Source organism: Diadema setosum, chromosome 22 (genome assembly GCF_964275005.1).
Source record: "Diadema setosum chromosome 22, eeDiaSeto1, whole genome shotgun sequence".
NCBI classification, from domain to species: Eukaryota; Metazoa; Echinodermata; class Echinoidea; order Diadematoida; family Diadematidae; genus Diadema; species Diadema setosum.
Window position 1 is genome coordinate 15,054,766 of NC_092706.1, and position 26,852 is coordinate 15,081,617.

Here is a 26,852-nt window from a genome sequence, read left to right on the forward strand (position 1 = left end):
CAATAATACCATGTATAGACATGGTATATCAAATATGGATAATATACAATGCTTTTCATGCAAATAAATATGAAAAATGGCCTAGATTGCGTGATTAATATTTGAAATCATCAATGATGTCAAGAAATGAAAATTGTATCAAAATAACTGTGTGTTGTGAAATAGCTTTCAATTAAATGCACGGGTGAAGAGAAGGCAAACTACATTGTACCTTTACTGCAATATAATGCACATTTGTATATCACATTTTCTACAACAGAAATTGAAGGCATTCTTTATGGTGTAGGTAATTGAAGTCACATGTACATTGTAGGCCCTATATTTGACATATTCTCATATTCAAACTCTATCAGGTATTATTTGCATAGTGTCTGAGAGTTACAAAAGCGTGTATGAGAGGGCCAACTACCTTTACTGTATGGAGCTTCAAAGTTGGGTTGTTTTAACTTTTAAATCAGGTACTATGGAAGGTAATTCAGGTAATCATGTCTAAGAAATCGAGTTTATAAAGAGCTCCTACATGTATATCTTTTTAAGAATAGCATATTCTGACCAATTTCTGGATGTGCATTAATAGGTGTTTTTGACTGTGGCAGTACATGGTTACTGTCCATCTATGTAGTGTAGTAATTGTTTCCACACAATGGGATGAAAAGGCCACATTTATGCCAGCAATCAATGAGTTCATAGTAACAATTAACAATATCTGTACGTAAATCTGCATCAATTAAATTTTTCATCTATGATATATACTAATTGTATTCACACATTAGTCTGCCTTGTAAGCATTGTAAAAACACTCAGATATCAGTTTACTAATACAGTCATATCTCAATTTATGCGTTGACAAAATAAAGGGCTTTTTACACTTGTAAAATTTTGCTTAGCCCCGGACCAACGGTGGGGCTAAGGGGCGGGGGGGGGGGGGGGGGGGGGGGCCTTAGCCCCACCGTTGGTACGGGACTATCCTTAGCCCACTTTCTGTTTACACTCGTTTTTGCCAAAGTGGGCTAGCCCCACCGATAGTACGGTACTATCTGGCCCTGCAAAATAGCAGGGGTTAGCACCGCAATTGCGGTGCCAAGCAAGTGAGTGTAAACAGAACGAAAAAGTAATCCTGGGCTAAGCGACGGAGACGAAGTCCGACCCTCAATGACCAATCAGAAACGAGGTAATCAAGTGCTGCCGGTGCGTGCGTGTACGTGTACAGTACACAGCGTAATTATGAATATTCATGTGGTTTGGAAAGTCCGGGACTAAGAAATACGAGTGTAAAAAGGTCAGTTTTCTCCTTAGCCCCGGACAAGAGATAGTACGGGACTAATTGGCGAGTGTAAAAAGCTGAAAAAATTGGTACGGGACTAACGATAGTCCTGGGTCAGAGAAAGTCCGGGGTTAAGAAACACAAGTGTAAGCCCTTTAAAGAGGTATTTCTTGACCACCAGATGCTTGCCTGAGGCTTAACTGGCATGGCAACAACTCATGCATGCCAACTGAATCAAAGCAGAGAAAAAAATGTCATATGAACTTGTGGCTTGAACTGCTTGACGCTCAATATTCAGAGATCAAAAATATACATTTCATGTTATTGTTAGCCTACCCCACTCATGAACATACCATCATAGTAGCTCCATGAACATACTACCAAAATTGGCAAAACAACATGGAATGCACAATCTGGCAAAAGGCAAAAGGCATTGTGGGGAAGAATCAGGTTATTTCAGTTGAGAGGTCAAAGTTCACATCTCACTGAGATTCAAGACTTTCTGAATAACAGCTGGTAGGTACATCACACTAGGAAGCCAAAAACTGATACGTATGCATGCCACACAATGTACTTAATATTATTTATCAAATAAGTACAATGTATCTGCTGAACAGTGGCAAAACTCATCACACAATGCTACACGTAAGTCCCAATTTCTAAAAAGAATGCTGGGTACAAAAAGTGAACACATGTTTTATATTCAGTCATGATAATTATACTGAAAACATTGTCTGACATGCTACTGGAGAATATCACCTTTGGCATATGTATATTTACATGTACGGTACCGTATCTTGTGCGATGTCAACAGCAACTACAAATGTACCTAGTTTTAAAAAGGCAAGTCAATGACAAAATGCTGAACGTTTAACCCATACTCTTGAAACATTGTACCAACATGTACTACTGCACATTCTGCGATACAAACACGCCATCTGTTTCTCGCCTGAAACAGTGATGAAGGAGGACACCACCAAGTACAGCTACAGGTAAAAGGCAAAGGACTTTTGATCACTGGAAGGATGGTAACCCCGATAACCTGAGATACTGCCGAGTCAAGTGATGACGTCCCACTGTCTGTTCGGGTCTATTGTCTTTCATCTCGGGGGAAGGCTCAAAAAGTCAACACAACATGGCAGAGCAAAACAACAGATACATGTAGGCCTACAATTGTACTTCTTCCCCAAATGCCAGCTTGGGCAAGGGGCGACTTTCTGAACTGGCAGAAACCCATTCATTTCACTTATCCAGAAGTGAGTTTCAGTTACGCCAAACAAACAGGTAGGTAAATTTATAATACTCTGCATGGACATGCAGAACACACACCCTAGCTTCAAAATGTGATCAAACATCAAGGTCAAACATCAAATGATTTCAAAAGAATTGAAAAAAAATAAAGAGCAAAAGAAAAGAAAGATTGAAGAAGGCTGATGAATAGCAATACTTCTTCAAGGCCATACTTGGACAAGTACACCAAGTTGTTGTGATAGCTCTTCCCTTCTTATTACCCATTTAAGATAATGATCTGAGTATATGCATTCAAAGCTGATTAAGAGAACAAAACTGATATTTGTTTCAAGCCTTTTTAACACAATGCCAATGGATGATTCTAGACTATGCCCATGTATCATATTTTATGTGTGTAGATGGCTGCATGTTCATTTCTCCTTGGTTTCAATTTACTATTCATTTCTTCATTGTAACGGTTCTGTTGCGATACAACTGACGAAATGACACTTACAAAGAATACATAAGCATAATACTAACAATAACAGAATATACATTGTAAAGACAACAATGGTACAAATTCTCATCATTCTCAATCCCCTTTAAAATGAAATGTTTTCAAACTTTGATTTCTAATGTCAAATACAAAGTAAAATTATTAAGATTCAGGTCCAAAAGAAGCTACACTGTACATTGTATCAATGTTAAGAGGTCAACAGAAGTGAAACTGTTTAGTTTTAGACCAATACTTTGGAAGAATGAAAGGAATATATGCCTGCAATTTTGATACCATATGTATATCACGTCAAACGACAAATTGTATGATTTTTTAACTCTTGTGGGCAGTAGACCATGGTGTCCGTACATCACACTCAATGCTAGTAATCACTAGGACAGGTGACAATAGTGGGAAGAGAGAGGCTGCATTCCTTCCTCCACATGACACAATTTAGCTCTGTCTCAGGAAGGAAGGGTTGACTGATTAGCGCTTATCCTTGAAGCGTGACTTTGATGGTCACTTTATCTCTTCCTTTCTCTCCTTTTTTCTCTCCGATCTCTCTACCTCTCTCTCAAAGAAATGCTCACAAGGTCACTTATATTATAACAGCCTCGATGGGACATGGATTCCAACATACTCATGTGAGAGAGCTTATAGCACTTCATGTACAGATAAATGGCAGCAAAGCAGCAGCCAAATTCCGATGTAAACACTGCAGAAATTTAGTCAACTAGAAATTTTACATGATGAAGCTTTGACTGGTTTCAATACAGTGCACAACAATAACATGTTTACTGTAGGACCTCGATTATCCAGCCACGTCAGGACCAGCGGGTGTCCAGATAATCGATTTGATAGGATAAGAGAGATCTAGTACTAATACTCAAATTGACAGCACTTTCTAGCATATCATGCTAGCATATCATGCCAGTACATGTTATTACCAATTCACTAAATGATTAATATTATGATTATCTGCATGGCATTGTTATTAATTATATGGTTCCAAAATGCAATACAAGTAAAATATCCCTTCATGTAGGCCCTATTGTTTGTTTGATTGATACAGACCGTCAGTGAGTTCAATATTGTGACTAGTTGAATACTGCTGCTGCATTGTCCTGTAACCACTGCTGCGCACTCAGTGCCAGTGACAAGTGCAGCACCAGTCTCTGACATCATCCCACAAACTGACATAAAAGTTACAGTCTGCGGCGATGATTGGAGTATGTCCCATCATGTATTTGCATGATAATGGTTGAATGTGTGTTTGTTTTAACTGCGATTTGACACAAAATACATGGAGAAATAAAATTAAATGTCAACCACAGTCAACATCTGGATAATAGAGAATCTGGATAATCAACGGCTGAATAATCGAGGTCCTACTGTATCAACAACACACTATTTGAAGGTCTTTGAAAATATTTCAAAAAGAAAAAGAGGAGTCTTCTGCTGATAGTGTATCATTGCATTATTCTTTGCACTTTGAAACCTATTTCCCTGTCCACTATCATAACTGAAGTGCTCAGAATAATTTCAGCAGTCTTATATTATTTCAGGGATATTCACATTTTCATACCAACCAACTTCTTGACTCTGTATGCTACATCAAGATGAAGAGTTGGCTATATGTACATGTGATGTGTAGACTCTACACTGCCTGCAATGTCAAGAAATTGCCGAACATTTTACCTTATAGTACCTGTGCTTAACATGGTATTACTCTTTTAGTCTGACACATTGAAATTTATAAACTATCATACAGCATGTTGTACCTTTGTCAATACTCTGTATTAATATATTTGGGATTCAAGCATTTCAGTCTAGCCAAACTACACAATTACTTGTGTTGATTTCATTAATTCAGTTCATGCTACTTTTCAACAGCCTTGCAATATTACATAATAAACTTTCTAAATAAAAATATATGAACAAAGTGACCATAAGATCAGTCTGTATCTTGTCGTCAGGGATATGTTCCACGCGCCGCATAGAATACGTCTGGCTTCACGGAATGGAGCCATAAAAGTTAAAAAAAAAATAATAACAGACTCCTCCGGACAGATGGATTCTTCTAAGGAAGAAATATATAGAAAAATCTGTCGGTTCTTCGGAGAGCCATCAAAGGTATTAAACAAACAAACAAAAATGTTACTGGTTTAAAATTCCCAGACGATAAACACCGACTGATCTTTCCCCTCAGCTAAGAAATATGTCACCAATGAATCATCAGTCAAATATATTATCAGTTAGGTAAATATCCTTTAAAAGTAGAATTCAGCATTTGAGCACTTCCTGAATAAACTGCCTTTGCTTGTTTGGCTTTAGTTATATTTTCACTTCTGATCTGTCAAGACAAGGTGGTCTACCCTATAGGTATTGTTTGTATTTAAAGCTGAAGGTGGTTTCTTAGTGTTAGTGGAAGTGTGGGCAGTGCAGCGTGAAATTCCAGAAATGATTCCTTAATTCTAATGCATCTGTCTGCAAACTCCACAGGCATATATCCAAAGTAAACTGAGTTGCCATGGCACACTGCACATTCCTGCCAGTAACCAAGAAAAAATGGAAACCACACAGCAATGCATGGGAGAATAATGTCAAACAATCGCTCACAATCTACCGCGCATTCAAAGGGTATTGCTTGCTCCGCGGTGCGGTGGGTGTGCGTACCCAACATCCCCGTTCTTTCGCCGGCTAGCAGTGCAGTGCGATGTGAATGTATTGGACTATTGTGTGAGAATTGACAAAACAATCTCGGTCCCTACCTGTACAAGTTGCTAGTTGGAACGATAGTCACTGGGGTGAGCCGGCAAACCGAGCTCTATCTCCACTTAGAAATCCTCGGAACTTGATGCTTCCAATAAAATCCCTCACAGTGTTTCATGTATCTCCGTAGATAAGTTAGAATTCCCGTACAAGAACGAAATATTGTATGCCTCTCTCTCGTTCCCCTTCCGTGTTCGTACCGATACCATAATCGTGACAGCTTAAACACACACGTGCAATATACGCATGCGTGAACTCTTGGGGTCATCCCCGGGTTAGAAGCTTCTAATATTACTGAAGGCACAATGATAAACAGATTTTTAAGAATTGTCGAAGTTATGCCAGTGTTAAACCCTTAAAATGGTATTGATGTTATTCATAAAATGCATTTACTGACTGCAGATGTGTAATGAACGATATACATGCATTTCCGTGATCATTTTCTACACGTTCCTCAAAACTCCCCCATCATGAAGAATGGACTTGTCCATTGACAAGTAAATAAACCTGCCCATCTGTGACCTGTGCGTGAAAATTCTCCGGTAGCATTCGATCTAAAATTTCGAAATGAGGATGCAGTTGGGCTGGATTTCATTCGGTAGGTATACCAAAAGTATCTTTGTATATCTAGGTGCAGTTTTAGATACCTACAAGAAATATTTTGCTACCAAATGGTGATATTTCAAGCGATAGTACGTGAGTGTGCTGACGGCACAGTCCCTTGTCAAATGCCGCAGAGTTACGCGCCTGTGTGGGCGGTGTACTGTTAGTATTACCCTGAACTAGCCCGCTGGAGTGATATGTAATCTCCGTTGAAAGCCCATGTGCGCTTTTGCCGTGTCGATAGTAACGGGAAACGTGTGTCTTGTCCCAATACGACTGCTAACATTTCCATATTCATGTGCCGGGCTAAATGCAAAATTTGGTAACGTGGATATTGGAAGCTAACGGTATTTCTTGATGATTAAAAGAGCTAGACGCATGTACAATCACATTATTACTAAGATGTGTATGCATGGTTGCTATTGATCATCATAATGTTGTTAGACTAGCTACTACAGCACTGTAAATTCACTGTCATGTCTGTAGTTCGAGCCAAGTTAAGAGGATTTAGAATGAAACAGCAAGCACAATTGCAGCGACAGGTATTCTGTGCAACTTGAGGGCAACCTCTGATAGGATTCCATCTATTTTCAGGCATACTTTCTAATTCATTCATAATTTATATCATGCAAGGCAAATTTCAAGCAGTGCAATCTGTTCAACTGCTGCTATGTTGATGCTGTAAAACATAAACTAGACTCTAGTCTATATATGTCTTCATTGCATTGTCATGTGTACTATATACTTTACGAGCTGAAATTTTCGCGTACCGATATTTTCGCGAATTGCTACTAGGAGAACATTTTCATGTGTTGTTAATTTCGCAGTTGCGAGGTCTAACTGTGCTTATCTGTTCGCATGTTGTTATTTTCGCGTGTTGTTATTTTCGCGGTTCAAAGGCGATTCGCGAAATTCGCGAAATAAAACCATCGCAAAAATTTCAGCTCGTACAGTACCTTGGCCTGGATTGTTGGGTTTTTTTTATGAAATACATGTATATGTTTGTTTTAGGTGGTTTATTATTAAGCAAAAGTGAGAAATTGACCAGAGTTTTACCTGTGTCTTCTGTTTGTCTACCCTTGCACCTAAGTTCAGTCCTAGAATCATATTAGATGTATTGCAAAGCTTTGCTGTTCTTTCAAAATCTAACAGTAGCTTTGGTATACTGGTAAAATGTTTTCTGGAGACTCAATGTAGATAGAAAATAAAGACAAACAAGGAAACATGCAAAAATTCTCTATAACAACATTCAAAATTGCTTGCATTATTATTATTGATAACTACTAGGGTCTCATATTCGTATCCATGTTTGCAGAATATGTTTAAAGTGATTGTCAATTGCAACTTCAATTCAAATTGACCTAGTGCTCAAATACATCATGAACATTTTAGGCTTTGTAACCTTTAAAGGACACTTTACTAGGTTTTATATGGGATGCACTTTGCTTTGATTTGAGTACCAATACATATCTGACAGTCCAACAGGTGACATAGTTTGTATCAGTCAACAAGCATTAATGTGTTAAACATTGTGTAAATAGTAACAGTAAGTAGTAGGTAGATTTCAAATTCATTAAAGTTCATACATGAGGTGTGACTTTACTCTAAATGATATTTACTTTTTTAGACAGCAGTTTTCAGGAGTGATTGGTCTTATTCAAAGGAAATTATGTAAAAGAGTACTGATAGACACAAAGGTAACAATTTTGTAGAATTTGTGAATTGGAAACTGATATGAATGTTATATGGTCAGCTCAATTATTGTGCAATGGACTGACTTATCAACAGTAACATGACTGTCATTGCTGCTAGATTTTGATATCAGTTCACCTTCCACTGTGATCATAGACCTATGGGTGTGTTGACATCTTACTGTATAAGCTGTTACTTTCGCGAGGGTTTAATTTTCGCGAATTTCGTGAATCACAGTTGGATCGCGAATTTAACAACACGCGAAAATGTCTCCATCCACTGTGTTAATAGAGCATTAACGTAATTAAGCGTCGTCGTCGATTCGCAAAAACATCGTGCGAAAATGTCTATGACCTCGTTATTTGCAAAAATATCTGTACGCGAAAATAACAGCGTATACAGTACTACTCCTTTTTTAAGCGAGATTTTTTTGTTATTTTTACTGTGGAGTGAAATATTTGTGGATACAAGCATTTGCGTGTACAAATATGCCTTTTTTTAAACCCATTCCTCCCGCAATTCTACAAGAGCCTTCAAGGCCCCCAAACGAGATTCTTTTTCCCCATTGACAGAGAACAGACAGGTTGGTAATCCACCTGTGTGAAAGCGGTGAAAGTGGTACATAGTATCCACCTTTCCATGGTCAACTTCATGTGCCATCAAACAATGAAAATATCGATAAGACTTGAAGTGTGAACAGAGGGTGCGCTGATGGGCTCACAAACTCTTTTGTTATACACAAAAGAGACACATGGATGGGCTCAGCGAAAGCAAATATCTACTGAGCTCAGCCTTGATGGCTATGTACTTCATACTAGTTTAATCACGAAACAAACATGCACTACATTGGTAAAGGGGCAAATTATACTGCCATACATGCAGTTTTCATACAGAAAAAAAAAAATATTGATAGAAGAAACTCTAATCTTTTTGAAGGTTCGATGTCACAAGTCTTGGTTCAAGTGTATGCGATCCACTTAATTTTAAAGTTACTTTTCTCAGAAACTAAGCATAACACAAATTGACATCAATTTCAGCCACTAATGTAGGCACTCTTGTCTACATTTTTGGAACCTGGTATACCAGGTTCCCATAAGAAATGGGTTTCATACCCAGTTATTTAATTGACCTAAAGCTTTGTGATATTTGAGGCAGATACCAAAATCATCGTAAAATTTCTACATTAGATATACTTTTAAGCATTTAGCTGGATTTTGAATGTGATTAATGAAATGAGATATTCTATTCAAGGAATAGATAAGGTTGTGATAGTTAAATACTGTATTAACCTATAGGAAGTGAAAGAATTTATTTTTACACCAGATATCTCTCATATGTGAAAATATTTATCAAGCATGATGTATGCTTTGTATGCATAAACACACATTGCACCTTTTGTTGGCTTTCAGTCATTTTCTTCTAATGAAAGAAGTTTTTTATTAATGCCACAAAAAATATTATTGAACAATTTGAGTGTTTGAATCAAGTGAAGAATATGAGTGTGATGGGTCAAAGTTGGTCTGGAAAATATAGTAGAGCAAGCTTGAGATAGAGGTAGATCATTTGTTTGAATTGATTCATTTTAGTATGGCATAAGAAGTAATAGACAGATTAACCCATTAAAGATGAACTGATTTTGCTATAACACACATTTCCCATAGACATCTGCCCAAGTATACATGGGAACTAGTTTTCAACAGGTTAAGTTCGTCTGCTCAGCTTTTGCAAAGGAGGTGTAGGTGATGTGTGCCCCAGGAGAAAAGTGACTGCACTCTGAAAATGCTTTGCTGCCCTCTAGTGGTGAGTTCCTGCAGAGGCTATGATGATTGGCAGTGAAATGTTAGTTGGGTTCCTGAGTTCTGGTGACACTTTTATATACTGCAGTGAAAATATTTCAAGTAGATTCAAGAAGGCAAATTGGCTGGTAGCAACGAAAGAAACACTTACTGTCACAGAAAGCATTAATAACCTTATTTGGATTTGAATTCTTTATGTGTCTCATATTTTGGGACTGTTGTTATTGTGGGGGTTTTTTACCTTATAATGTGGTCACATAAATCATCATATCAACTTGCTGAGAGGGTAAAATGTTGTTTTTTTACATGAAGATTTAGGATAGTTTGTGGTTCTAGCCTCATGTGCCTAACTTTAAACAATTATTCTACATTATTGCTAAGATTCAACTGATACCTACAATATTTGTACACATGTAGGTATCACGGGATAAATGGGAGTGCATTCATAGTTTGTAACTGAAAGTTATAATCAGATTTGATATCAGATGAAATAGTTAGAAAATATGTAATTTTTCCTTCTTATCTGTCTTGATGAAACTAGTGTTTAATTACTGATGTCTCAATTCTTGCTTAACTAACTTCTGACTCAAGTTTGCTGTGAGACATACCAGGTAATGGCAGATAAGAATTTTTGAAGCAGATCATGACTTTTGTACACTGAAATAGGATTCATCTTTGCTGATTAGTACATCTGTCCTTTATTCAACTTGTCAGTGAAAAGTTTTTCCATCCTTTGATTTTGTTTTTTCTACAGATGGCCTTTATATTGGACTGCTCAAGTCAATGCTACATTTCATAGAATTTGTCTTTGAATTTTGGCAAATTTGCATAATTGACATTATTACCAAATACTGATAAAAAAGCAAAAAACCCTGGTGAGGTACAATCATGTATCCTGGCACATATTAATCTCCTTCTTCTTCATACCAGTATGAGAAATGTACCTGGTTGATACTGTTTGCTGACTATAGCTAGTCAGCTGTCAAAGCAAACCACAAGGGGTCAGTATTAACATTTGCCAATTTTTCTTGTGTGGGTGGGTAGGTGGACCACTTCACCTGGCTATGCACCCTGCTCTTTACGATAAATGAATGAAGCAGGATCTTTTCCGTGCTTGAGTCATGAGTAACTCACACATGGGACTTTCATTTAATGTCTTAGACAGAATGTTTTGCCTCTTGGAGGGGATGGTATAATTACACAAAACATTGCTCAGCTAAACTCAGGGAATAGAACCCAGGTCCTGTGGGTCTGGAGGCAGATGAGCTACCAACTGAGCCAAATCACCACCCTGACACATATTCAAAGAAGGGTTGATTAAAAAAAACGGCACTTTCTTTAGCACTAGAGTATGGGAATGATAATATAAACAATGTGTAGTCATATTCACATAGCCCCTTTAGCACTGTTATTTCAGAGGGCCCTGCCAATGGAATTATCACCCCTGCATTGCCTTGCACACGTTTTTACACTCGGTCGAGAGGGATATCAAGGATAAAGACATGTTGTACAAGGACATGAGCACTTGGCAAGACTCAAACTCGTCAAAAGTTATCAATTGCACCACATTCCCCCAACTTCATGCAAGATGGTAATATTACTAATGATACTATACTAGCGGTTATAAACAGTGATATATTCTGTAAGAGGAATGAACCCATAGAACAAATGGATTCACCAGTTAAACAAAAAAAAAAAAAAAAAACAGCAATGGATCAGTGAGACTTTTAGTGAGCTTTGCCAGATTTTCAAGAATATATCAATTTATTATTTATGTTAAACTCATATAATTTTTATCATTAGTCATATATTGTCATCAAGATAGGAAAGTAGTCAGATTATAAATTTGATATTTCATCTAATGTCCCTCTCGAAACTGTGGTGTAAGTCAACTCGCATAAAATCAGTATCACTTTCATTACCGTCTTTTGTTTCTTATGTGACATTTTGACATAGGGTACTTTATTTTATTTCTAGAAGAAGAAATGTGACCCGCTACAACAAAAGGATCCTAAAGTCGCTGACGGGCGAGCCAAGCATGGCCCAGGAAAATGCAATTTTCAGGCCTTTCCGTTGATCATTTAGCTTCGAAATTTCAGCAGATGATAGAAGATACATTAGACTCCAAAATTATGTAAAAACAGAAAGCCGAGCGTTTTGACAGATTTTGGTGATCTGACTTCAAACTCGATTTTCTCGGCTCACCCGTCAGCGACTTTAGGATCCTTTTGTTGTAGTGGGTCACAAATATCTTCATGACCGGGGTCAAATAATTACATGATTGAATTAGAGCTGTATATATTCCCAAAGAGAGAACTAATCAATTCCATGAATTCTTTCAAAAACTTCAAGGCAAGGCATGTGTTTTGTATTTTTATCTTAGCATTAGCTCATGAAACTTTCTTCCTGTGGTGACTAAAAAAAAAAAAGAATTATCCATTTTTTAGGGGAGCTAGAGTGATTCCATTACACCTGCAGCCAAAGTTACTCCCCCCCCCCCAAAAAAAAAAAAAAAGAAAGAAGACAAGTGCTATCTACATAATGACAGTCAAGATAATTCCTGCAAGGTCAATTAATTTAAATATTTGCACTTAAGTGTGCTCTGCTGCAATGTAGGGTCTAGAAACAGACAAGACTGTATTTGGTAATATTCCTTTATGTTCTAGTTATTCTAATTACACATAATACATGTGTACGTGTATTATGATCACTATTTGGTAAAGTTTAAACACTGACAGATAATACCATTGGTGATGCTCTTCTAGTTTGCAGCAATTATGTACAAACTACTTATATGTTGAAAGTTAACTGATTTTTTTTTCGCTAACCTACCCTTAGGTGTATTTTCTTTGCCAGATCTTTCGTTACGAACTTTATTCATGAATATGTAGTCTTAAAGATCTATATCAATGAAAATATATCCACTAGCTTGAGAACATGAATGAATCAATTGATGCTAGGTTTTAGTGAGGGTATAATCTATATCAAACTGTTGAAAATGAATTAGAATACAGAAATGCTGAAATAAGTTGATGTGAGTTCTGAGTTTTGTTGTCGTACAAAAAAAGAAGAAGAAAAAGGATAGACAGTACACTTCATAATAGTACTTCTTACCTTTTTCTATAAATTCCTGCCTTGCGTATTCCATCTTTGTTTGCAATATTTCTGTTGTGGCTCCTGGCCGTTATGTGATCTGGAACTGCCGCACAAAACATGTTTGTCTTCCAAATTTTACACGCAGAGGTTAATGTCAAATTCGTGCTAGATGGTTCGTCTTCTGCAGTCAGAGCCTCTCAAGCTGTCGTTGTGGTGAACTCAATCCACTCACCGGTTGTTGTGTATTGACGCTGATCGTGTATTCTTCCGTGGTTCTCGTTATCTTTCAGACAAGGCAGATATATTCTTCCTTGTCTATCATCAAGTCGAGCTGACAAAATCTAGTTTTGAAGCCACAAATTCTCCTTCCTCACCTCGCTCTGGGAAATTCTTGAGCCGCTTAATAGATTTTGGCTCCTCGTCCGTCTGTCCAAATTACCTAACTGCCTCTTCTCAGGCTCTCCTCCATATACTGCGTGAGGCAACCCGTTCGGTTAATGCGATTTATCAAATTATTTTCATGCTCCACCACAAATATTTGTGCACATTTCACATATACAAGTGCACAGTGCCAAATGTAATCTAATAATGCCCAGTCCCAGAGAAAGTTAAGTATGTAGTCACAGTTGACTTGTACTACTATCTCAATGTTTTCTTCTGCAGAGAAACAGTGGTAAAAGCGAGAGTTGCTTTGAAAATCAAAGTCCATCCGAGAGGTGATCTCATCTGCCGAGGAATTTTCAAGTTCTCCAAGGTCACAGTTTCACAGTTGATCTGTCATCTTGTCTAGAAATTTGGCTCTTCCCTTTGTAGAGATAAGCATGACCATTGCCAAGTGAAAAAAGTGCACACACACAAAAAAAGAAGAAAATATGATGTGGCAGCAATACAAGTGGTCGTAAAAGTTTACTTTGTTCTTGTAACAAAGAGAGTGGTATGATAAGCTGCACTTCACGGGTTCACAAATCAGCAGTTGCAATAACTCTTTCACAGAAACATCTCGGAGCAGATCGATGTAGCCCATGCAGTCAAGGTGTAGGCTGCAGTATGAAAATAAACATCAGGTGCTAGCAACAAGTGAGGGAGAAGTAACTCAGATCACCTGCTCTTCTTAACATTCAAACAGGGGGGGGGGAAGCTCCGCACACTGACACGTCGACCCAGACAAACTTGTCAGTCACGTAAGCATTTTCCAGCTTATGCGCTCGCTTCCTCAAACAGGCAGAACGTCAGTCACCAGGTCCGGTAGGTTCTTGCGGCAATCCAGGGCATCTCAACTCAAGTTCCCCCGTAACAAGGCAAGGAAAGGAAAAAACCCTAAATTAATTTCTTGACGTTAATGCAAAGTCTCACTGCAACTGAAATGGGAAGGGTGTTGACGACTTATGTCCAACACGACCTAATTTTACCCATTAAATGCTCTCAACCCTGCTGCATGTGAAAATGTGATTCAATGTTTCCGCAAAAACCCCACCTTATGTAGGAAAGGAAAACTTGATCTGCTCCCAGACCGCGCTGACTTTTGATCCCGTTCCAATGTTTTCAAAATTGACATTCTCTGGAGAATGCGAGGAATTTCTAGTCACAAGTATGCAGCTGCATGTCAAACACACTCATGCTCAAAACTATTTGGTAGGTTCATTTATTTGATGAAACAGCATGTTTGCTTTCAAAGCAGAATTTCTAACACCTTTGTGTTCTCTGAAGGGAGCAACAATCAAGCAGAAAATCCTCACTTTTCAATGATGCAAATGTTGTTAGTAAAAATATTTAAGTAAAAAGATAAATATTAAGGAGGATCTTTTCTAAATGTATGGTTTGAAGTTTTGGGTTAAGACTATTGCAAAACGTGATGAGACAGATCAGAGGAGAGTGCTTGGGAAGAAGATGCTCCCCTGGACAGCAGCAGCTCAAATAAGTATGAACTTAAGAAGAGAAAGAACTCCCTGGCATGGATCAGGGGAAACTTGGACGCTTTTCAAATCGTGAGAGTGATGCGGAATGATGACGATAAAGATGTCATCAGTCACTGCAAATTAGGTGCAGAACCTCAAACCAGCATCTTTCGCGAGTTAGTGTCTGCCCGGCTGGTCTCCACCTCTCTCGATGAAAGTTGTCACGAGAAATTGCCCATGCGTTGTCGAGACTTTGACAAAGTGCAGCACGTGGATGCCGCTTTGATGCCAAAAAAGTTTGTTGTGATGCTTTGTAGAGGATAGTTCTCTGAAGTGGAAAGGATGGCGATGTAAGCACACATGCTAGAACGAAGAAAGAACTCACTAGCATGTGTCGTAGAGTCGGAAGATAGCGATGTGCTCTAGTGCAACATGAATGTAACCAAGCAGACAGTGTCAGGGGGGGGGGAAAAAATTCTCTCTCAGAATTGCAAATCCAGCCTCTTGCACTGTCAGAGAGATGCGTCCGTGGCCTGTGAGAATTTTCCCCCGCAGCAGCAGAAAGATGCCCCAAAGGTTAGATGGGTTCAGCGCAGAAAATATCAAAGGTGTTCACATCACCGGGAAGATTTCAGTCTTGAAACACAGTGCACCTTCCTTTTCATCTCCTCTGGCCTCATTTATCTCTTTGGTTTTTCTTGAAACTGGAGGCTGCGAAGAGATAAGTGTAACCATCCGCACCGGTGCCACGCGATACTGTTGTGGAAAAAGCTGTAGAGTGATGGCCATGTGTTGTGGTTGTTACGGTAACTCCTGCATCAACATAGGAGGACGTCCCCAAAGAGAGGACGAAGTCACAGATTGTTGACGGTGTGAAACTCCAAATCTAAGCCAAGGTGGTAAGCTTTCTTGCTAAGGTTGATGAAAAATTTCTTCCTCGGCGTCCACAGACTTGATGGACTCTAGCTAGACTTTCCGAAGCAGAGGAGAGAGTATGTCTGTACATGGATGGTTGTCTTTGCTAGAGTGACAAATATCGGTCACAAACACTGAGCACAGAACTACAGTCCGACTGAAGTCAGTTTTGACAAAGGTAACTCCTTTTCTCGTGTAAGTTCTGAGAAAATTTGGCAATCCCCAAAGACCAGGCCTCTCGTCAAACTGTATACCTCTGCCAAATAGAGGGGAGAGCAAAGAAGAGAGAGAGAGTATAAGAGATGGAGAGCGAGAGAGAGAGGGGATATGAGATGTTACCCTTGATCCAAGCACCCTCTCTGCAGGTGGTTGAGTGTCCTAGATCTACCCTTGTGAGGGGGCGGGGCAAGGGCAAGGAGCTGAAATGGCCATCAGCAGTCAGTGAGAGAGGGGGCAAGGGCAGGTCATGTGACTTCAGAGTGGCCTCCTGTATATTATAGGTATGGGACAGCGAGGGATGGGGGAGGTTGCAGGAAAAGGCAAGGTGATGGGGGAGAATTAGGAGAATTAAAGGAGAGAAAATGAAAGATAAGTGAATGTCAGAAGACTGAGGACAGAGAAGAATGATCACAGATTGGCTAGACAAGGTAAACACAAGTGAGAACAAAAAATCAATAAAAGTGTTAGTAGAAAAGGGGAGGTTAGAGAGATGGTTTTTGCTGAGGAAATAATACTGAGTTCAGAGTAGAGAGATTCAGGGAGTATGAAAAGGAGTTTTTACTGTAGAAAAAGAATGAGTAAGGGAAAAGGGGTTGAGATAGATAGATAGATAGATAGATAGATAGATAGATAGATAGATAGATAGATAGATATGAGTGTGCAACAAATAAATGAAAGGGGTATAAAGTTTTGTGACATGTAGATGGAGAGTGATGGGGAAAAATAAGAAGGATGCTGTGGATTAGAATTGATGGACCAAGAAATGGGAGAAAGTTTGGAATTATTTCTCGAAGAGAGATTTTTGGAAGATGAAAACATGAAAGCATGTGATAGATAGGATTATATGAGTGAGGAAATATGTACAGAAGATGGGAAAGAAAGAGAGAAATTCTTGCCTAACAACCAGTAGAGGAGGACATGGAGGAGGTAGTGATGATGTGACAGGGAGTGAAGTGAAAGTGTTTTGAAAGAGGAAGAGATGAGGTGGAAAAACCCAGCTCTTGTCCAGAATTGAGTCCAGCTGTCTGATCAGTGACGAGATGTAATTGGAGCCAATGAATTGTGACAGTTTGACCCACATCGTGGCGTCAATCAACACGCCATCTTGGAATATCAAGAGCAAAAATGTCTATTGTCCACTATGAAAGGGAGGAAATGTAGCAAGTGGAAATAGTTTGTGCAGAAGAGAGCAAAGGCAAACACACACACACACACACACACACATACACATGAACACATGTTCAAGCCACCACGTAAACTGTAAAGACAGGGATAAAAAATGCATACACATCGTCACACGATGATGTATGTGGATTGATGATCTGTAATAACTCATAAGGAACTCGTTCCCAGATCTAGCCGTAATGGCGTATTGCCTCATTAGGGCAGGATGATGATGCCGGCTGGGTGCACGCAGAAACGATTCATACTCGGTTTCTGTGACGTCATCTCTCAAGATATAAGAGGAGAAAATCTTCAGATGTTGTTTATGCAAAGTGCACCGAAATCGGTTCATATTTTTACAGCTTTAAGACAGACTTGAGGTGTGCCACATTTCTGTCTATCACAGAATCAGAAATAACATTTACATTTCTGTGGCAGATTTATACTGCAAAATATCCAACTTCTGTGACAAGTAAGAAAAATGCAATTGAAGTGTTTCAATGCAAAACAGATAAACATCATTTTCAAAGGTGGGTTTTTTAAAGTAAGTTCATCACCATGTAGAGAAAAATTAAACCTTTTCAGTGATACTGCTGTAATACTTAACAAATCTCTTTGAAGATATGAAAATAATCTCATATGTATTTTAATTGTTTTCTTTGTTTTCCAGCAGCTTCAATCTTCAGTATCTGAAGTTAACAGGCGACTCCCATTGTAATGAAGTCCTTGGGACTGGTAGTTTTCATTTGTTATATTGAAATTTCATTACATCTGAACAGTAAACTATACGAAGATAGATGATAATTTTGTGACCTGAATATGATATGTAGATGATCATTTTGTGACTTGAATTTTTAATTTGTTGTAAGGAGAATTTCGTAATGATAACTGTGTTTGTTATTTAACAGGAATCCACTGTATCAGGTTTTGCATGTACATTTAGTTATTCAATTGCTCTCCAGGAATGGTAATATATTCAAGTGCAGGGAAGGGGCAAGAGTGAGGATTGATGTGTGAAGACTATAGAATTGCAGCACCGACCTGAAGCAGTCTGCGGAGATCTCATCCCGCATGACACGTGGCGGTAATATCCTGAACTAAGTAGCGCTTTCAAACTCCCTCGTGTGTGTTTCCTTCAAGAAGAGGAAATGCTTGGCTTGTGTCCAAGCAGAAAAAGTTGACTTAACCCTTAGAATACCAACAGACTTTGGAGTTGTTAAATTTTTGTGAGACACTTCCAGCCAAATGCCAGATTTATTTGGATGTGAAGTTCAAACTATTGTTTAATTTCATTCACTACTCAGTGACAGGTTTGTGATGTATTCAAATGTCATGTGCAATCTGAGAATACTGTAAAAGTGGAAATTTTTGCGGTGCGGAAATTTTCGCGTAACCAAGAGCTAGCGCGAAAATAAAAGCACGCAAATATTTTTGCATGACATATATTCCTGTAGTTAGTGTCCTGATTCCGTGGAATTAAAAACACGCGAAATCCATCTTACCCGGCCAAGCGCAAAAAAATTACTCGCGCAAAAATATTCACTTTTACACTATACAGTAAACGTTTTTTCCTCGACAACAAGAAAGCTTGTGTGATCACATCCTGCATAGCAGCAACTAATGAACACAAAATTGTAATATCATAAGATCCATAAAAGCTACAATGTACAAAGCAGGTGATTGATTGGCACATTTCCCAGATCACCCCAAAGAAGCATCCATCTATCAAAATATATCACATTAGTTCCATTCAGACGGTAATCCGTAACTTTGAGGTTGAGGTTAAGCTCGTAGTTAAGTATGGGACACCAAGTGTCGCATGGTCTCTTTCATCATGAAATGACAATTTCATTGACAAAATGACAACTTTGTTAAGGAAATAACAATTTTGTCAATGAAATGACAATTTCATAACAAAATTGACATTTCGTTTATGAAATTGACAGTGTCACTTGTCAACGAAAAAACAAACATTTACACTATACGCTTCTGTACAGTAAAGATGCAGATACACAGAAAATGGCCTAAATTATGATTGGATAATCTGAAATGTGTAAAGGATAGAATGACAAAAAGCATTGTCTTGAGTGAAGTAATACTGATTGCAGTCATAGCCCATGTATTCTGCATATCACTTGCTGACATGTTCACATTTTTTTTTTTGGGGGGGGGGGGTGGGTCACTGTGACATACTAGTAAGTCACTGTACTATGTGATAACTGCTTTTAAATTTATGCACTTGAAAAAAAAAAATAGTACAGTTGACTTTGGCATGCATAGACAGTGCCATCCCCCTGAAAAGAGTGTGAGTTTAGACAACTGTACAGAATACACATTGTATTATTAAGGCATCAACAGAAAGTGAAATTTTGTCAGGAGTAATGTGTAATTCACTGTTTATGAAGACTTGAGTTTCTTACACTCTTATATAAGCAATCATTGATAGAGAAAAGGTTCAGTGTAGCTCAAATGCTATCATAAAGGTATTTGTATTCCTGTTAATTTTTCTTGACACACCATGCAGTGGAACTTGTACATATATTCAAACAGCCCCATTCCAGCAGATTTCTTAGAACATTAGTATCTCTGTAGTCATGACAACCAGTATCTCTTTTTCTCCCTGTCTGTGTATTTCTGCCTCTCTTTCTTTCTCATTCACTTTCTCTATTAAAATAAAGATGTTTTTCCAAAGTTAAGTTTGCCACTATCTTTTCCTCATCCTCTTCTTGTTCCTTCTCTTCCTCCTCCTCTTCCTCCTCCCCTTCCTCCTCTTCCTCCTCCTCTTCTTGCCCATCTTCCCTTTCCCCCTTTCCTCATCATCTTCCTTCTTTTTTCCCTCTTCCTCGCCATCAAAAAAATAGACGTCTCTGTCTTAAGATAGCAGAAGCTGTGATGATTCATGCATCATTGATTTAGCTCAAATCAGCTCAAATTATCAATGAACTTGCAGTTGGACCTGCCCTACACCTTTAGCTGTATGGAACTTTCCATAAACAGTGTGTTGATGCTGTCCTGTGTTCACTGCACAACTAAAGGGAATGCGTAAATGCTGATATCCAGAATGGATGATGCTCTGTCAAATCAGTTGTTACTATAATATGAACACCATGTGAGCAAGATTATTTTGGCTACAATGATTAATTTGAAAGAAAGATATTATTCAGAGGGATGAAGATTCAAGTGTGAGTTTCTTCACTTTGTCTCCCTCTACAAATCAAATTTGCTAAGATCACAACTGCTGATCTGTAAATTAACAAACATGTCAGAAAAATGTTTGTTAATTTATAGATCAGCAGTTGTGATCTTAAATTTAATTTGTAGAGGGAGACAAAGTGAAGAAACTTGCACCTGAATGATTAATTTGTGGGTTAGAACAATAATAATAATAGTAATAATAGAATAGATCAATAAATGTTCACAAATTATGTTCCTGTTTGGTGATTTGTAAAGACAATGAACACTCCCCTCCTGTGTCATTATGAAAATGTTAATCGTGAGATTGTTTTTCCTCAAAGAATGTAGCAATTTTCTTCTGTGGTCTCCTATTTCAGTTTTGGAAGTTATTTTTCAACAGTTTTTACAGAAAAGTGTGTAAGGAATGTAAAGGAATGGCACGATGTTGACATTTTGCAGTCAGGAAGTCACTGGAGATCATGGGAGAAGATCAGTGGTGACTGTACCTTGATAGGGAGGGGAGAAACGAGAAAATCTAGGTGGAGGTTTTTCCTTTCACGCCCCTCCTGTGGAGAATCTTCTCTAGAATCGTGAGTTGCGGGGAAGACTCTTCCGCTTTTGATCAGACCAGAGTCGTCATGAACCCAGTCTTCCTGGCTTGGAGAGAGAAATCTCTCCTGGAATGACGAAAGGGTGTTTTTTTCGACATCACGCGTCCTTCACCATGACTCAGATGTTTCGTCGTCGTCACGTAATCGGAGCGCTAGAAAGTATTTTCAATCTCATTATTTGTCTTCCCCTAAGGTTAATAAAGTGGGCGATAGTCACTGTCAGATTGTATGATAGCTGAGTTTCTCTCCATTAACGCCACTCGTCTACGGGATGGATTTATGAGTGTCTGCTGATGTAAGGCAGAGAGGTTACTGGCCAGTTTTTCCGTGAATCTGGGTGACAGAGTAAATATTTATCTTGGCATGTTCTTAGTGTTGAGCCAGTGATTCAAGAAGCCAAAATTTGGATCAAACTAATGATCTTTACTTCCTCAGGGCTGGAAGTTTGCCTGAAATGACCTTTAGTGACCCTATCCCAGCCCTCTCACATCAAGCAGGCATTGACATTCACCCACAAATTTGCCAAGAACATTGACACTCTGTGAATTTTATGAGCGTGGTTATTCAGACAGTCCCACGCATGATACTTTTGACCTCAGCAAGGAGCACACAAATCTGGTGAAAGAGTGTCGGTTATAGTGATGCCAAAGTTCAGAACATAAATCTTCTGCGAATACAATGAAAACTCTAATTGTGCAGGTATTTTACATGCATCATTTTTACTTCTTACTTTATAGAAATCACATATCACAGTTTGCCTATGTTGACAATAGGCCAGTTCAGAAGTAGCTCATGGGCAAACTGGTACGAATGATCTTAAGTGTAGGTTTTCTTTTTTTTTTTCCCCTCAGTCGATTAGGAGCACTTCACTCATATTCAGAACGACATAATGCAGGCATAAGCTTTACGTAACAATTTATGGGAATCATCAATCCTGTTCAGACAGAGAATGAACTTGCATAGACCTGATGACCAGAATGATCCATCAGTTAAGACTTGGGAAAGCATCCATTTCATTATTTTTGTTTTGAATGTATTTACCCGTTGAGGACGAGTCCTGAGTATCCACGGCCTGGTGTCTATGAGAATGTGTGTTGTAGCAGAATTGGTCCGTCCTCAATGGGTTAACAATCTCTTTCTATGTGATATTGCCAAATACCACTTCTGCTGTCAGGTGGATGTGCTGGCAAGTAGCATTTATAAGGATTATATGAATAATCATTACGTCACAGATGCTTATCCCAGTGAATTTAAAAACGAACATGCCTGATGGTACGAATTCTAAGATTTATAATGTTTCTAAGATTCTAAGATTTATAATGTTTGTTTTATGTTAAGTGCTGTCTGGGGCAAATTATTTGTATAGGGCCCCATTTCTCTCTCTCTCTTCTTTCGTTCTTTAAAACAACAACAACATTGGTACGGATGACATTTTGTTTCTGCTCACACGCAAAGTGGAACTGTGAACTGGCTTATTCTGTCCCACCTTACTTTAGCACTGGTATATTGCACTGTCTACCAGTAGTTTTGTAAAAAGGCAAATGGGGATTGTAGATTGGGATTTGGGGAAGTGGCCCAAAGTACATTGTACTTGGAAATTGAAGAGACAGCTGGTGCATAGAGAATGGTTGTTTCCTATATCCTAATTTTTCACTCAAAATACCAACATCTAAGATGGCTGTAGAGTCAGTGAGATGACCGAGAAAACTGGTTGGACAGAGCAATAAGGGCCACATGTTGGGCTGTTACAGTGTATGTAGAGGGTTTATACCTCTCAGTACCACTGTCTTGAGATATCATTGTTCTTCCATACACTGTACAGTGTAGTTTTACATTTAGGTACACTGGGATAAAGAAACAAATGGCATGTACTGGTTATCTTCATTTTTTTTTTTTACTCAAAATAGTATAAAAAATAATTGATGCTTTTATTGATACATTTATGAAAACAAGTATTTTTGCCACTGGTAAGTAAACAAGGATGTCACAACGGTAATGTGAAATACTACAATCATCTTCTTATGAGAATATGTAGGCCCCTAATGGTGGAACATCAAGGCTCCCATAACCCAAGTCACAAGAGGGATGTTGCTATGAGAGACAGGTGGCCACAAGAGACAGGTGACCATTTTATACAGGTAGCCAAGCTGGCCAGGGCTTGGTGTTTTTCATTAAGGATATTTTAGCTACCAAAAGACAGATGGTAGTGTGGGCAGATTTAATTGCACTGAAATTCTTGTTATTTTGATATTTTTAGTTCAATGTCATTTACAATAATTGCATCTTGATAGCATTGTTAACAAAGAATGTTTTGTTGTTGTTGTTGTGTTTTGTTGTTGTTGTTGTTGTTGTTGTTGTTGTTGTTGTTGTTGTTGTTGTTGTTGTTGTGCTGTACATCATATAATTCTGAATAAACCATCAACATATTTTTTCCAGCATAGTATATAAGGATAGTGGCTTAATTCGTGACGATCTCCCATCATTCATGTTCACATGAGATGTTAGGGTAGTACAATATGTATGTGGCTTTTTCAAATACCTGTCTGGTTTTCAAAGAATATCCCACCTTCTGCATTCCCCATTATCTTGTGTGTTCTTGAATGGAACGAAGAGAATGCAGTACAGTGTAGATGAATGACACAGAAGTCATTATCATTTGTCATTAATCATACATCATCTGTATGGCAAATGATGGCATTCAGGGCTCGCCTTTGGGGAGTGGGAGGAGGATGAACGCCTGATAAAGAGGCATGAAGTCACATCAGACGTAATAGTGGCCAATAAACTTCTCTTTCGGAGGGACGGTACACTCGTCATTGACAGACAAATTGTCTGGAGCATTGATTCTGAGTCACTAGCCTTCCTCCGTCATGTCAGTCTTGGACCGTCTAGACTCCTGTCAAGTTGTCTCTTTGCATTTGTGCGCTATCCCATTGTTGTCATTGCCTCAGAGAGGAGCTTGAGTGTCACAATGTATATCATGGTGTCAAAACATCATCGTAGAGATATTCCAGGGACATACTATCAATGTCAGGGACAATCCAGTGTTAAAATATCATGAGAGAAACACTCAAGGGACAAACCATCAATGTCAGGGACAATCCAGGGACAAAACATCATGTCAGAGATATTTCAGGGACAAACTATCAGTGTCAGGGACAATCTGGGAACAAAATATCAAGTCAGAGATATTCCAGAGACAAATTATTATTGTCAGGGACAATATAGGGACAAAATATCGTGTCAGAGATATTCCAGGGACAAACAATCAATGTCAGAGGCAATCTAGGGACAAATCATGTCAGAGATATTCCAGGGACAAACTATCAATGTCAGGGACAATCCAGGGACAAAGTATCATGTCAGAGATATTCCAGGGACAAACTATCAATGTCTTGGACAATCCAGGGACAAAATATCATGTCAAAGATATTCCAGGGAACAGGGAGAAACAATCAGTGTCAGGGACAATCCAGGGACAAAGTATCATGTCAGAGATATTCCAGGGACAAACTATAAATGTCAGGGACAATCCTGGGAGAAAAATATCCCGTGAGGGACTAGACCAAAATCACAGGATTCAACCCTATGAAATGGTATGAGGAAGACTACACACCCAGAATTGACCGAAACACCTTGGGACCACCACGCTTGGCCAAATGGATTTTTAAAAACGTTATTACAGAAGTTCATGATGCAAGCAAAGAGTGTCAGATGTACTAAATATGTCTGCAGGCATCAGACATGTTTCTATAAAACATGATTAAAAAAAGGGGGTTCTTTTTGTTCACCTGTTGCCTTAAACTTTGATTTTACTATTGACTCTAGAGTTTGTGGAATTTGACAGAATTTTGATCGTAAATGCCATACTAACATCATAATTATACAGGAACAAGACAAGGAATGAGAGGCAATATTCTTTACAGTTGATATCACTGCATTGTGTTTACACAGTTTGAACGTCATGTGTATATTAAATTTGTTTTACAGAAAAATTATCCGTTATGTATGTGGACTGCTATTTAACTATTTATTCAACTTCAACAAGAAATGTTCTTTGTGCAGCAAGTTTAATATTAGTTGCACTCGGGCATATTAAACATGTAGGCTTTTACTTAAATAATGTGTGTCTCCATCTCCATGACCTAAACCCACTAAAAAAAAAAAATTAAAAAAAAGACCTTTGATACATGTGTACTTCTTTGTGTTTCTTAGCATATCTTGAATTTACTTTCCATGTTCAGGTTCAAGATGTACTTGTATATCACTCTGTTTTCTTCAGTCTGTTCACAAAGATTCCTGTAAAAGTGGTAATAATGTGAATTTGAATTGAATCAAAAGTGCTGGATATGAATAATGTGTACAATTGGTTGCAAAGAATGCTTGCCTGAATCTGCTAAAAAAAAAATAATAAATGAATAAATATAGATGATCGAGACCATTTAAAAAATCATGCATTGTAAGTAATTCTAGTCCTTCATTATTGCCCAACAGGTATTATGTAGGTCAGATATTCTGGCAAAATAACTCCAGTAAGATATCCTCAGTACATTGCCCCCAATTTTGTATTCATGACATATCATGTCTACTCTGTGTGGACTCAAGATAAAATTTAACTTTTGATTCAGTGTGAATCCAGTGAGCAATGCTGGCCCCCTCGGTACTTCCCTCGCCGTTCCATGCCGCATGATTCAGCCAATACGAATACTCAGCGACAATTTCGGGCAATTTATTGCCGAAATTCACCCCCCTAAATGACATCTTTGTGTGAGCTGCATGCATTCGTCATATGATCACACTGAATAGCGTGGCTTGAATGCTCAAAGGGTACGGGGGTATGATTCATGCTAAGAGATTAGCAAGGGGGATGACAGCTCTGTTCCAGCAGCTAGAGTCACTCAGATCTCTTCTCTATCATCTGTTTAACTGATTGTCTTCACCAAGCTCTTACCACTCCAGGCAACCACAGTGTATTATTGACAAAAAGTCACTGGTTGATTATGACAAAGGCCACTTATCCCTTAAAATGATGCACTATTAGCAGCTTATTTAAATGACATTTTCTAGAAAAATATTATTCACATTTAACCCATTTCATACTGAATTCTGAAATGCCCATATACTTAATACACAGGCCACCAGGTTCTCGTACGGAACGGGTTAAAATGCAGTGATGTTGTAACATTAAATGACCCTGCTCTGATCACTGTATTAACCCACATGTGAAATTTGATTGTTCTCATTTTGATATGAAAACCCTCTCACACAGAAATTGATGGTAAAAATATATAACCTGTTAAAAGTAGATACTATATGTGTAATTCTGTGGTAATGAGGGCAAATGAAATATTGCAAAAACATTGCTGCATCACCCTCAATGAACACAGAATAATGTATCTAGACCAATTGCAAATTTATGTGAGCTAGGAATATCACAACATACCCATACAGCTGTTGCAAAACTAGGATAAATTTTGATGTAAAATTTGTTACATGCTATTGTAATGCTAATGTCAAAGATTTATGTGGAATATTACAGCTGGAGTTAGGTGGAATTGCTAATAAGGGACACTTGCTTTAAGCATGACCACCAAAAAAAAAAAAAAAAAGGAACCAAAAAGCTTACCATGTAAAGTATGTTTGTCATACGGGCATTTTTCCAGCTGTACTTGAGCATTTGCACCTTGCCAACTTTTACCAAAGATTTACCGAGCAACTCACCTGTTCTCAAACTTTTTTCTGATCTCTGAGAAAGCCATCTTGGTTCCTCTGTGGCTCTTCTGATCGGAGGGGTTACCTGGCAACAGCATATCCAAATCCTCATTCACAACTTCAAGTCCTGCGTGATTCCAGACCAGTACTATCCATATGTACAGGCTGCATTGTCATTCTCACTGCTATTGTTCGTAGTGAAAGTAGCTGAGC

At 38.4% G+C, this 26,852-nt stretch overlaps 2 protein-coding genes across 2 annotated transcripts in view; one reads left to right on the plus strand and one right to left on the minus strand.

The window, feature by feature from the left end:
* LOC140245447 (uncharacterized) overlaps positions 1-13,678 on the minus strand; it is a 302,226-nt gene extending 288,548 nt beyond the window's left edge. The window contains exon 1 of the mRNA XM_072325026.1: positions 12,968-13,678. Coding sequence (XP_072181127.1) covers positions 12,968-13,068 — 101 coding nt within the window. The 5' untranslated portion in view covers positions 13,069-13,678. The remainder of the gene's footprint in view (positions 1-12,967) is intronic.
* Positions 6,263-26,852, plus strand: part of LOC140245448 (epsilon-sarcoglycan-like) — a 107,774-nt gene continuing 87,184 nt past the window's right edge. Inside the window, exon 1 of the mRNA XM_072325027.1 lies at positions 6,263-6,360. Within this exon, the coding sequence (XP_072181128.1) occupies positions 6,330-6,360 (31 nt within the window). The 5' untranslated portion in view covers positions 6,263-6,329. The remainder of the gene's footprint in view (positions 6,361-26,852) is intronic.